At 40.0% G+C, this 12,745-nt stretch overlaps 1 protein-coding gene across 4 annotated transcripts in view; it reads left to right on the forward strand.

Moving 5' to 3' along the window:
• Tab2 (TGF-beta activated kinase 1 (MAP3K7) binding protein 2) overlaps window positions 1-12,329 on the forward strand; it is a 55,468-nt gene extending 43,139 nt beyond the window's left edge. For all 4 annotated transcript variants that reach the window (XM_036168757.1, XM_036168755.1, XM_036168759.1 and 1 more), the window contains 4 exons: window positions 4,252-4,412; window positions 4,608-4,701; window positions 5,663-5,743; window positions 10,441-12,329. In XM_036168757.1, the coding sequence (XP_036024650.1) occupies window positions 4,252-4,412; window positions 4,608-4,701; window positions 5,663-5,743; window positions 10,441-10,583 (479 nt within the window). In that variant the 3' untranslated portion in view covers window positions 10,584-12,329. The remainder of the gene's footprint in view (window positions 1-4,251; window positions 4,413-4,607; window positions 4,702-5,662; window positions 5,744-10,440) is intronic.
• The last annotated feature ends 416 nt before the right edge of the window (window positions 12,330-12,745 follow it).

Raw genomic sequence — 12,745 nt, forward strand, 5'->3', positions numbered from 1 at the left:
AATGTTAGCAGATGAGCCATGCCCCTAGCTTCTGCAAGCCGAAGTTCTTTGGGTAAAGCAGGTCTCTAGCCATATTCAGTTCAGAGCAAACTGCATTTCTGCATCCCACCCTGTCCTGCTACAGTAAACGTGGCCACTTTCTACGCAGAGGCTCCTAGGCCTCTTGTACTATCTGTGTACATCGTTTGTGAACAGAGCACTTTGACAATGTTCACAAGAACTTTTCTCCCCTTCTATTAAGTGAATAAGTGATTGGAAAGAAAACATGTCTTTGTTCTGACACCTACAGATGTATCGTTTGGAGTTTATGAGTGAAGATAAATGTCCTCTTGAAGACACTCGTTTTTTGTTTTTGGGTTTTTTTTTTTTTTTTTTTTTTTTTTTTTTTGGTTTTTTGAGACAGGGTTTCTCTGTGTAGCTTTGTTGCCTATCTTGGATCTAGCTCTATAGACCAGGCTGGTCCTGAACTCAACTTTTTAATTAATTAATTAATTTGTTTGTTTTGGTTTTTCGAGATAGGGTTTCTTTGTGTAGCTTTGCGCCTTTCCTGGAACTCACTCTGTAGACCAGGCTGGCCTGAACTCACAGAGATCCGCCTGGCTCTGCCTCCCAAATGCTGGCATTAAAGGCGTGTGCCACCACCGCCCGGCATGTATTTCTTACTTTGTGAGCATGCCTGTTATTGAAGGGTGCTGAGTCTACTTGGCTGACTTGCAGTGACTATGCTATGCTCACTTAATGTTTTGAATGCTTTACTTTTGTGTATTCAGATTTGCTGGTCTTTTCCCCTTCTGGTTTCTGGGGTTTGTATCATAATTAGAAAACCTTTTCCAGCTCCACGATCTGGAAAGGCAGACAGCAGAAGCGCTGTGTTTCTCTGTAGTTGTGGTGATACTCCTTGGAATCACACTGAACTGGCCTCATGACATTCTGTCACAAACTTGAAGACTGCTGTCTCCTTTTAAAGGAGAGATCTGTCTAAGCTGTGAGCATCCTAGTGTCTGAAGTAAGCCTTAGACAGTGTCTGTACCTAATGCTGTAAGTTGCATGCAATCTTAGTTATGCACAAAGAATGCCAACAAGGTAGTGCCCAGCACAGGCCTCTTCAGTCCTGCGTGTGAATGATGTGGATGTCTGACGTACAGAAATCCACATTAGCCTCGGTTTTCTTGTTGTGTCTGTTCTTTGGATTACAGGCCCTGCTGCAAGATCTGATTTCAGCTAGCCTTAAAAATGGCAAAACAGATGAAAACAGGATGCTTTAAAAGCTGCTGTCTTGAATCTTTTGTGATTCGATCACCAAATAAATGTCTAGTAGTAATACAGCAATATATAAAACAGATACACCCTGCACTGCCAATACTGTTGAAGTTAGAAGAATTTAGATTTGTTTTAAAAGCTGACTTAAGCATATACCAAATTTAGGCACATTAAATCATATACATTTAAGATTTGAGAAATAAGTACCTACTACATTTAGTGGCAAAAAAAATACCTTTTTTTTTTTCAATAATTCTAAAATCTTTACATGCATCAATACCTGGTACGTTTTACAATGGATTGTCTTAAAGTGGATTCTCTTCTAATAGTTTTGAGTTTTATGTTTCTGGAAGAACTAGGCCTAAAAAATATTAAAACTAACACCATCTAGAACTTGAAGTGTCTTTTTACAGTTTCTAATAAATTAAAGAAACATCTGTGTCCATCAGAACCTGGTAGAAGTTGAACCAAGGCAGCTTTCTCTGAGGCGCCTAGACTCCAGAAGCAGAGCTGGTAACTAACCACTCCAGTTCGTGGTTGTCTTAACAACAGAAGGGCTGCGCTTAAATTGCTTTTATCCATTAATTTAATTTTGGCAAAAAGAAGACTTAAGAGGCACTTGCTATGTTTTGTAATTCCCCATTTCCATTTGTTGAAAGCTCCCTAAAGAGTCCTGATGTTGCTGTCTTCTCTTGCCCTGATCTCCCTGTTACTGTAGACTCCACAGGCAAGGAAGTTGCCTATGATGTAGTAGCCTCTCAGCTCATTAAAAGAATGGATGAGTGGAATGTTTTGTTACAAAGAGCATATATGTGAATTATTTAAATCTACTTTGCGAACTGGAGAGATTGCTCAGCAGTGCCCTTATAGCGGACTTGGATTCAGTTACTAGCACCCAGTGGAGAGGCTCACAACCATCTATAACTCCAGTTCTACGGGATCCTCCTCCCTCTCCTGACCTCTGCAGACGTGAGGAACACACATGCATGCATGCAGTCGTACATAGTAAATAAAATAGTTTTGTGGTTTGGGGTTGTTGGTTTTTTGGTTTTTGGTTTTTGGTTGTTTTTTTGGGGGGGAGGGTGGGGGCAGGGTTTCTCTGTGTAGTTTTGGTGCCTGTCCTGGATCTCGCTCTGTAGACCAGGCTGGCCTCAAACTCACAGAGATCCACCTGCCTCTGCCTCCTGAGTGCTGGGATTAAAGGTGTGCGCCGCCGCCGCCTGACTAAAATAGATATTTTTAAGAATCTTTTTTTTTTTTTTTTTTTTTTTTTTTGCTTATCTCTATCTCAACAAATACATTTATTTAAGGTCGCATTTATTGTGGTCACTAATAGTTTAAATTATCCTTGTCAAATTTTTTGTTTTCTATGTCTTTCATGTTCTTCCTTGCCCGCAAGGTTTAAACAGGTTCTTTATTTTTCTTTTCGTTATTTTCATTTAGAAACTGGGTGTTTTATTTAGAAATGCACCTTAATTCCTGTCATTAGTAATTCCTCAACAGTTAGTGTGTGGGCATTTAAGAATGGGTCTTCATGTAAAGTTAAGCCCTCACAGAGAAGCACAGGAGAAGATGTTCTGGGGCATTCTTTGCAAGACCGTGGCATACTTCAGATTCTGTACTTCCAATTCTTGGTATTTTCCCTTTGCTTTCAACAGTCTACCACCCTCCACACTCACCACAGTTGTCTTGTAGTTCAGACTCAGCCTTTTGTTTGTTGTCATGTCCCGTCTTAATTTTCTTAAGTATTTCAGCAGCTGCCTGTCACTGATAAAGTCTCCCAAACTTTGAAAGTGTGTTTCTTCCTCTGGTAACTTAGTTAGGTGAGCAAACTGTTCATTATCTTCTAGAATTATATTTTTATTTTCTTCAGTTTGGGGACATTTTTAACCGTTATCCTTCAGATCTTGACCTTTGTCCATACTCTCTGTCTTCCCGTGGAATTCATTTTTAAATGTACAGCTCGCTATACAACATTTACCAAGCGATTCAGTCTGAAAACTGTTCCGTGTAGCCACTGCACTCACCATGCAATCAGCATGGAGTTTCCAGACCTGAACAGCAATGCTGCTTCATGCCTAGACCCTGGTTCACCTGCTGACTGTAAGTTGTAAGCCTGTATAGCATGGACACTTAGGTAGTTGGAATACCATGGTAAGTATTTGTGTATCCAAACATTTCTAAACATAGGAAGCACTAAAAATACTGCAGCTTAAGGTACCTTCTCACATCAGCTTATTTTCTCCAGGTAGTATCATCCCAAAGTGTCTTTCTAATCAAGTGTCTTAAAAGACAAAGTTACCATTTCCCAGGGCTGGCTCCCAGTGACACACACTGATATTTGACAGCTTGATGAGCTTTTCTGGGTAGCTCAGCATTTATGCTACAAGATTTATTGCTTCTTTTAGAAACGCTGCTAAAATAGTTTCACAGAATGTAGTCTGAGAATGAGAAAAAGTGTTTATTTATCTAAATAGCAGTTTTAAATTGGAGTTTGAACAATTTGCTAATATTCATGTGGTTTTCTCATTTGTTACATACATCAAAATGTATTTACTCCATTCCATATTCCCTTATAAAATATTTGTAAAAATTGTCATGTTAGAATATCTCGTGCACAGACCAGTGTACCATGCAAGTAGAGAGAGACGTGTCCTTTCCAAGAGTCAAGTGTGAACTACAGAGCAGCAAGTCGGTTAGTGTCCTATGCTAGAACTGTTTAAAAAGGATTAGACTATAGACACTGTCTTCAGCCAGAACATAGGTTTAATCCAAACCATAAAAATTTTAAGTGTGGAATATTTGCTTAAGTAATTGAGACAGTTTCCAGAGTAAGAATTTTAAAATTTTGAGTGCTTAACAATATTTTGTTCTAAAGTAGCTCTGGGATTCTTGGCAAACTGTCACAGAAATGTCTGGCGGTCTCCATTGTCGTATCTGCTTAGGGTAGCCGCTGGAGTGGCCGGGTCTCACGCTTGTGTCCTGTTGCAGCTCTGCTGGTGCACCAGAAGGCCAGGATGGAACGGCTTCAAAGAGAGCTGGAGATGCAGAAGAAAAAGCTGGATAAACTCAAATCTGAGGTCAATGAGATGGAAAACAATCTAACTCGAAGGCGCCTGAAGAGATCAAATTCCATATCCCAAATACCTTCAGTAAGTCTCACACTGCTGTGGCCTCTGCGCTTGCGGGAGAGTAGGCTGGCTGCCGCAGTGCAAAGACTTGCCCCAGTTCTGCAAACGCTCTTAATTCACGCTTGTTTTCTGTCCTTACCTCCCCTGCCGAACTTCGTTCTTTCTTTCTGGCGTGAGAATTCAATACAAGCCTTTTTACCTGGAATTATTTTTCAGCTCGAAGAGATGCAGCAGTTGAGAAGTTGCAATAGACAACTCCAGATTGACATTGACTGCCTAACCAAAGAGATCGATCTCTTCCAAGCCCGAGGTAAAGTCCAGTGCATACTCAGCTAAAGTGTATTGAATCGCTCCGCCAACTCTTCCCCCATGGCTGAGAATAGGCTTACCAGTCACTGTCTCGAAGTATTCAGTTTGGGAGCCAAGTAGTGCTAAAGAACAATTGGCTTTTTAATGCCCTCCTCCCCAATAAGTATGTAGTTGGTTCAAGAAGCCAGACACACTCCGTAGCCTTTAGATCCGCTGTAGCCCTGTGGTGAGGGAGGACAGTGGTTGTGAGTCCAGCTGCGTGGTATAGAGGCTGCTAACAGGATTTATTCATAGGGATGTATCCTGTAGCTTTCCCTTTACCTTTCAAGAATTGCGTGCCCTCATTTCACTGGCACTGTCTTAATTGATAAAATAGAAAAGGACAAGAAAGGAGAGTTATATATTCTTAGGACCATGATAGTAATTATTAGTAACCAGCAATAATTTCTTATTGCGGTAAAAAGTACTTATATTTAATTCCATTCCATAGAAAACCTAAATAAAATTTTATCACTGAAATCTAATTCTGTAGTTGGGGAAATAACGGAAATACATAAAATTTAAAAAGAGGCAAAGGAAACTTAACAAAGAAGTCTTGAATTATACTTCTGTGTGTAGTCCAACATCCATTATACTAAAAGATGATGGATTTTGTTTAAATTGATTTTAAGTGACAATAAGCTATCATTTTAACTTGTCACATAGAACCAGGGGTCTGCTTCTAATTCTCTCTTACAAGCATTAATTTCATTTCTTCCCAGTTTACCACTTGCCTGTTTATGAATACTATCTTATACCTATATTTTGAGATATGTTTCTGAAATCATACATATAATTTGAAATTAAGAGGGTACAATTTAAAGCATTTCTGTTTATTTTTAGAAAGAAATGCTTGCTTTAAAAATAAAATTAAGTATTTTTGAACTATAAATATTGATATACTTACTTTTTATATATTTCAGGACCACATTTTAACCCCAGCGCTATTCATAACTTTTATGACAATATTGGATTTGTAGGTCCTGTGCCACCAAAACCCAAAGGTTAGTGTATCCATTAAGTGTGAAAACTGTTACATTTTGAAAAGTAAAATCTTAGAAAATTTTAATTTTTTTTTTCAACCTTCCACTTTAGAAGTGCTTCCAACTTTGGCATTCCGGAGTGGATTCATTAGGAAGGTGTTTGTTTATTTTCATTTACATTCTGGGGTTGGTGGGGACGCAAAGATGTAATGTATTTAACTTTTTAAGAGTAATGTTTGAGACCTTAGTGGCCATTATGTACTCCTAAAACAGAAAGTTAGGGTTTAAAACAAAGTGCAAAGGTTTTATTTTCCTTAAATTTTTAAAAAATGCTGTGGAAATCACCTTAGAGAAATTCAGTTTTTTGAGAACATTGTTTTGTATAATTCTGAGTAATATATCCTGAATTCCAGGTGAATTTCAAAAAGTATCATCTAGTAACATTTTACAGCATTGACAATCACAGAATATGTGTGCACCAGGCTGAGACATGTTGAAATAAGTCTGTATTTGTGCCAGGCATTCGAATATATATATAAATAAAGATCATATGCATAAATCTGACTGATCACAGTAAAATATGTAGGCACGTACATTTAGGTCACTATAACACTGTTAATCATTCATGGTGTGTAATTTGCTTTTAGAAGAGAAGTTAAATAAAAAAGAGTAAATAGACATTAAGGGAGCAAATTTTTACTAGAAGAACACATAATTTGGCAAGGTAGAGTTGGTGAAAGTGTAGCTTTTGCATGGGATTGAGATTAAGTCATCAACTAACTTAAAATAGAAAGATGTAACTGAAAGATATCCAGGCAACCAGAAAGTAGGGGAAACATACTATTAACAAGTATACAGATTCTTTAAAAAAACAGTAAACAAAAGAATCGTCAAACAACAAGGAAGACAGATGGAAAGGACAGAGGAGGAAGAAGTAACAGAGGCCGTGCTAATAAGTTCCTTCCATGGAAATACATGAACTTACAATCAACTGATAGAGCAAATGGGTGAACCCTAAAGCAGGATTCAACAATGTGCTTTCTCTACAAGAGACTCATTTTAGACGAAAGACATAAAAAACTAAAAATCAAGAAATACAAAAAGGTGTTTTATTTAAGTGGTAATTAGTAGAAATCATGAGTGGCTATGTTAATCAGACTAGATTTTTTTTTCAAGTGTAAAGTTGTCTCTAAGGACAAAGGATGTGATTTTATGTATATGATAAAAGGATATACTCATTAGGAAGACACAAGCATTTATAGAGCTATCTTAAAACATAATTTTAACAAATTTAAGAACAGAATCATTTCAGCCATCTTTCAACCAATCCAATGAAACCAGAAAATTCATGGAAAATAAGCGACACATTCTCCACTATCCACTGGGTCATTGAGGGGAAAAAAAGTATCTGGAGAATGAGCTAGAGATACGTAGCTCACTGATAGGGTGAGTCCTAGCAAGTCCAAGGCCTAAGGTTTGATCCCAGAACCCTGCTTTTGACACAGAAGTATCTAGAAGAAAACAGAAACCAAACATACCAAAACCTGTGAGAGGCAACAAAAGCAATACAAATGTTCAGTTTATAGATAAAGCCTGCATTGAAAAACAGTAACTCAACCTAATGATATAGCTCAGGGACCTAGCGTAAGAAAGTAGGCCCAAAGTTAATAGAAGAAAAGAAATGGGGGAAGTTAAACGTAAATCAGAGTTTGAAAACAATCGGAAATCAAAACATTTGAAAAACTAAAATTATAAACCCCCCCAAAATTGAAAAGGAACACTTGCAGATGTTTGAAGAGACCAAAACTGTGCAGAGACTCTACAAGTAAAGGGAAGCTCTAGGCCCAGATACCAGCAAACACAGATGTGGGGGTTCTTACTGCACTGTTAACAACACACATGGCCAAGTGGGAATTACCCCGCTACACAAGAACTGCTCGACATAGACAGATTAGTCTGCGGTATACACGTAGAAACAGAAGAAACCATGCCATGTCAATAGGCACATAAGAGCATTTGATGGAAATTGGTCCACTCAGGATTAAAGGATAAAGTGAAAGGTCCTGGAGCTGGGAAAGAGTTCTTCCTGTGAGATCTGAGGGATTCATTCTCTGGAGCCCATATAGTAGAGAGATAATATACTCCTCAGGTTGTCCTCTGAACTCTATACATGTGTGCCTGTGCTCTGGCATGCATGTACACACACACACACACACACACACACACACACACACACACACACACACACAAGTTAATAAATACAGAATCAGAAGGCAAAGGAGAACCTAACCTTAGCATAAGAAAGGCCACTTGTCCACACCACACAGATCATGTCATAGTGGGGGAAACTTGAAAGCCTTCATCTAACGTGGTACACGACAGGAATGCCCACCATCTCTGCCTCTTTCAACAACAACAATAGCAAAAAAGACATTCAAATCAGAAAAGAGGAAACAGAATTGCCCCTAATTGCAGAAGATATGATCATGTGGTCATCTCCAGCTGCAGTTTCTCTTTATTAATTGGTTAGCCAGTTGATCACATTCTGAAAATGCTGTGTGGAATATTACAGAAATAATTTATAAATTTTAGATAGAATTATTAGTATAGTGTTATAATCTGTTTTACTATGAGATATGTTTTACTATGAGACACTCTTAATGTGCCTAGTTTATAAGTTGTTTTATAATTTTAAGAAAAAACATAGCATATATCAAGGTCAGTATTAGCTATGGTTTCAAGCATTCATTATTAAAACTACTTAGTGAATTCACTAATACTGTAGTTTATAAAATCAGTTTTATGTTTCTTTGTACAATTATACAAAAGAAATTCATAGATACCAAGAAAACAGTTTCATTCACAGTGATAATCAAAAAGATAAAATACTTAGGAATAAACTTTACCAAAGAGGCAGAAGAATTTTATACCAGAATTATAAATACTGAAGAAGGAAATTAACAGAAAAATTGATGTTTGTGGATTGGAAAAATTGTACTGTTCAGATATCTAAGATACCCAAGATGATCTACAGATATATTTTTTATGTGCAGTGGTGTTTTGCCTGCATGTATCTGGGAGTGTCGGATCACCTGGAACGGTAGACAGTTAGGAGCCATCATGTGGGTGCTGGGAATTGAACCAGGGTCATGTGGAAGAACAGCCAATGTTCTTTAACGGCTGAGCCATCTTCAACCCCAATCCACAGATTCTGTGTAGTCACTATCAAAATTCTATGTCTTCTTTATAAAAATAAGAAAAATATCTTAAAATTCAGACAGGAAAGATTCTAAGTATCCAGAGCGATCTGGGGTGAGGACAGAGCTGGAGATAACATACTCTTATTTCAAAATAGATGACAGAGCTCCAGTAACCCAAACAGGGCAGTGCAGGCATAGACACAGCCGACACCAGACCCGTGGGACAGAGCAGAACCCAGCCTATCTTTGGTAAGGGACCAGAAATGCACAGCGGTACTTCAGTAAATGAAGCTATTGAAGCTGGAAGCTCCATATACAAATAATGGGATTGACCCGACCTTACTTCACATGCAAACACCAGCTCAGGTGGAGCCGGCAGGGTACTGATGGTGAGGACACTTGGTGCCAGCCACCTCGATGAGCTGTGCTCAATCCTCAGGATCCACGTGGTAGAAGGATCGACAACTCCCTCTACATGCATGCTATGATGCATGCACATTCACACATGTACAAACACAAAATCCGTAAGTGTTAAAACAGTCAGCTAGATTACAGTTTAAATATAACAGGAAACTGGCTAGATAAAAAGGTCCTGTCACTGTTGAGGATGGCGACTTCGGGTTGTGGCAGCTAAAGAGCTGCATAGCGAAGGATCTCAGAACACAGTGTACAGGCTCCCTGCTGTCCGAATCCAGAGTCAGTGTCCTTCCATGCCATGTCTGAGTTTTAAAAAGTGAAACGGGAAAATGTGATTTTTTTTTTTTTTTTTTGACACGGGCTTACTTTTTCAGCATTTGTTATTGCCATAGTGTAAACACACATTTAGAAAGTAGTTGTTGAGGCCGGGCGGTGGTGCACACCTTTAATCCCAGCACTCGGGAGGCAGAGGCCAGCCTGGGCTACAGAACAAGAGTTCCAGGACAGGTACCAAAACTACACAGAGAGACCCTGTTTCAAATAATAAAAAAAAAAAAAGAAAGAAAGGAAGGAAGGAATTCGTTGTTTACAAAACAAGGTTTATAGCACATACTTAAAACCCCAGCACCCAAAAGATTAAGATGGCAGGAGGATTGCTGGAATTTAAGGCTAGCCTGGGCTACATGGGCAGACACAGTCTCAAACAAAACAGTTACTAAAGACTGGCTTTCTCAGTAGATTAAAAAAAATACATTTCATGGAAACTCCCCTTCCTAGTAAAAAACAAATATCAGCACTACTTGAATGGGAAATGGAGCTCAGGATTACTCTCAACAGGAACCTTTTTCACAGGCTAACGTGACACTCGGACATTGTAGGGAGTAGCCCTCTCTTAGACGTTAGCACTGTGAGGCTGTGTTCTCCACGAGGCTATGGAGGTGTTTGTGTTCATGGAGCGGCTCTTCCCGAGGGAAGCACAGGGAAAGCATACGTTAGTAGTTCACCACTGGCCTGCGACCTTAGTCAGTCGCCAGGAATTTGGTGGACTTTGTGGGCTTTCCCTGCTTCTCTAACTTCTCTTTTCCTCTGGCTTCCCTGCAGATCAAAGGCCCGCCATCAAAGCACCAAAGACTCAAGACACGGAGGATGAGGAGGGCGCTCAGTGGAACTGCACTGCCTGTACTTTTTTGAATCACCCAGCCTTAATCCGCTGTGAACAGTGTGAGATGCCTCGGCATTTCTGAGCCAAAGGCCTGTGTCTCCTCTACAGCCGCATCTGAAATTCAAGACAGTCATCTGTCATCGGGGAAACGGTTCACTGCTACATAGGGTTTAGTCCAGTTGAAGGTGTGACAAGACGGTGGCGTGCTGTGTTCAGTGGCAGCCCACAGAGCTAATAATACCTCAGTCTAACGTCATGGGCAGTAGAGGTTCGTCACATGAAAGATGACCTGAGAGGCTGGGCTGCCTGCTGCCTGGCCATGTACAGTGTCACTGTCCCACGATGGACCATTCTCACCCTGTCAACGCCTCGGGGTCCTCAGTCCTCCTCCTCCTGTCACCACTGATCTTGACAGGAGGAGAAGGAACAGGATGATGATGGCTTTTTGTGTTTTGAAAGCTTTTGGTGAAACACTACATACACGAAGAGAAGGAACAAGGTTTGACTATTTAAAAACTCTGCTGCCGCATAGTGCCAGTGGATGCGGGCACACTTCACAATCTGTGGTACTCTTGGCCTTGTCTTTGTCTTCTCTGAAGACGTCTCTGTGAAGCCAGCATCTAGGGTCTGATGATGAGAAAGAAAGCAGTATGCAGTGTCTGTCCAAATCCGCAGTGAGTGCCCCAAAGCCTTCCCTACTGTACAGATCTCTCACGTCTGCTTTAAGTGAGCTCTTCATTATTTTCTTATATTTCTGTATGGATAGTGTAATAGACTTTGTTAACTAATGTTCTTTTTCCCTTTTAGTAGGCACAATCATGTTCCTTTTTAAGCCTTACTGAGAAAAGCAATGCCATAAGATTAAAAAAGCATTAATGAAATGAAGCTATGCACAGATAACTTCCCTCTCCTGCTCCTGTCCTTCGTGCCCTTGGGTGCCAGTGCTCTGAGAAGATATGCAGGTGCTGCATGGGAGTTGCAGGAAACACTGCAGGCATGTCGGTAGGTCACACTGTACACCGACTTCAGCAGTAGGTCACCAAACATGTCGTCTTCTACAGCAGCTTAAAGCAAAAAAGTATTTAAACCCACTGACATCTTGCCCCACGTGTGGTGTCCCCCAGAACTTCACGGGAGGTTCTCGTTGGGAAAGTAGAGTTTGAGACACAGCCACAGCAGCAGGACCAGCAGCCTTTTTTCTTCTTGGAAAGAAGTGTAGCTGCTGTACTGTGGGACAGTCCTTTCTGACCTGACTTGGTGACATTCACATGTATTTATCAAACATAGTCATCTTTAGACAACTGAAGACAAGCTGGAAAAAGAAAGAAAACAAGCAGACTTGAACACTGAAACCACCTCAGACATCTCTGTATCTTGATGATATATTTTTGTAAGGAAAATAACTATTCATATGATCAGGAATGTATATAACTAAATGAAATCAAGAAATAACTGCGTTTAAAAAGAATTATGAAAATTATCAGTGCTTAGAATGGGGCTAGGGAAGTGCTGGAATACAGCAAAAGATGGGGAGTCATGTAGATTGTCCCGCTGTAAAGGTTCACAAGTGGCTATGTTTTCACTAAACAGGATTATTGCAGATGAGCGTTTTAGGGGTCAGAGCCTTGGCTCCAGGCTTTGCCTCGTGAATATGGAAAGAAATATGGCAGTCCTAGGTCACTAGACAGCAGGCCCCAAACCTCGTACATTTGATGCATTTTGTTTTCAAAGTAGGCCTTGTTTTTCAGCCTCCTCTGCAGTTCTATGTGAAGATTGGTAAATCAGTTTTTACTTGTTTTATTAATAAAACGTAATTTGGATATCTTGAGTTGATGGTTTTGTGATTTAGCTGGGTAAACTATCTTTGTAACAGATAAGTTATTTATAAAAATTAAAAAACTTATATTCTAATGTGGATTTTGTGGCTTGTTTTTGAAGTTTGTGGGACAGTCTGCCCCGCACAACATTCCCTGGTTAACTGGAGTCGGGAAAGCGTAGCAGCTGTCTCCGCCTTCTCAGAAGCTCCCAGCTCCTCTGCCTTTGTGGATTGTTTGTCGGTTTCTTTTGAGTGTCTTGATTGGTTGGCTGGCTGGTTCTTTTTTTGTGGAAGGGATCTCACTATGTCACCCAGGTGTGCGTCAGAGTTGCAGTCCTCCTGCCCCGGCCTCCCAAGTCCAGTGATCGTAGGCATGCCTTGTTTCTGGCTGCCAGCCTTTTTTAACTGACAAGAGCAACCAGATTTCA

Source organism: Onychomys torridus, chromosome 19 (genome assembly GCF_903995425.1).
Source record: "Onychomys torridus chromosome 19, mOncTor1.1, whole genome shotgun sequence".
Lineage (NCBI taxonomy): Eukaryota > Metazoa > Chordata > Mammalia > Rodentia > Cricetidae > Onychomys > Onychomys torridus.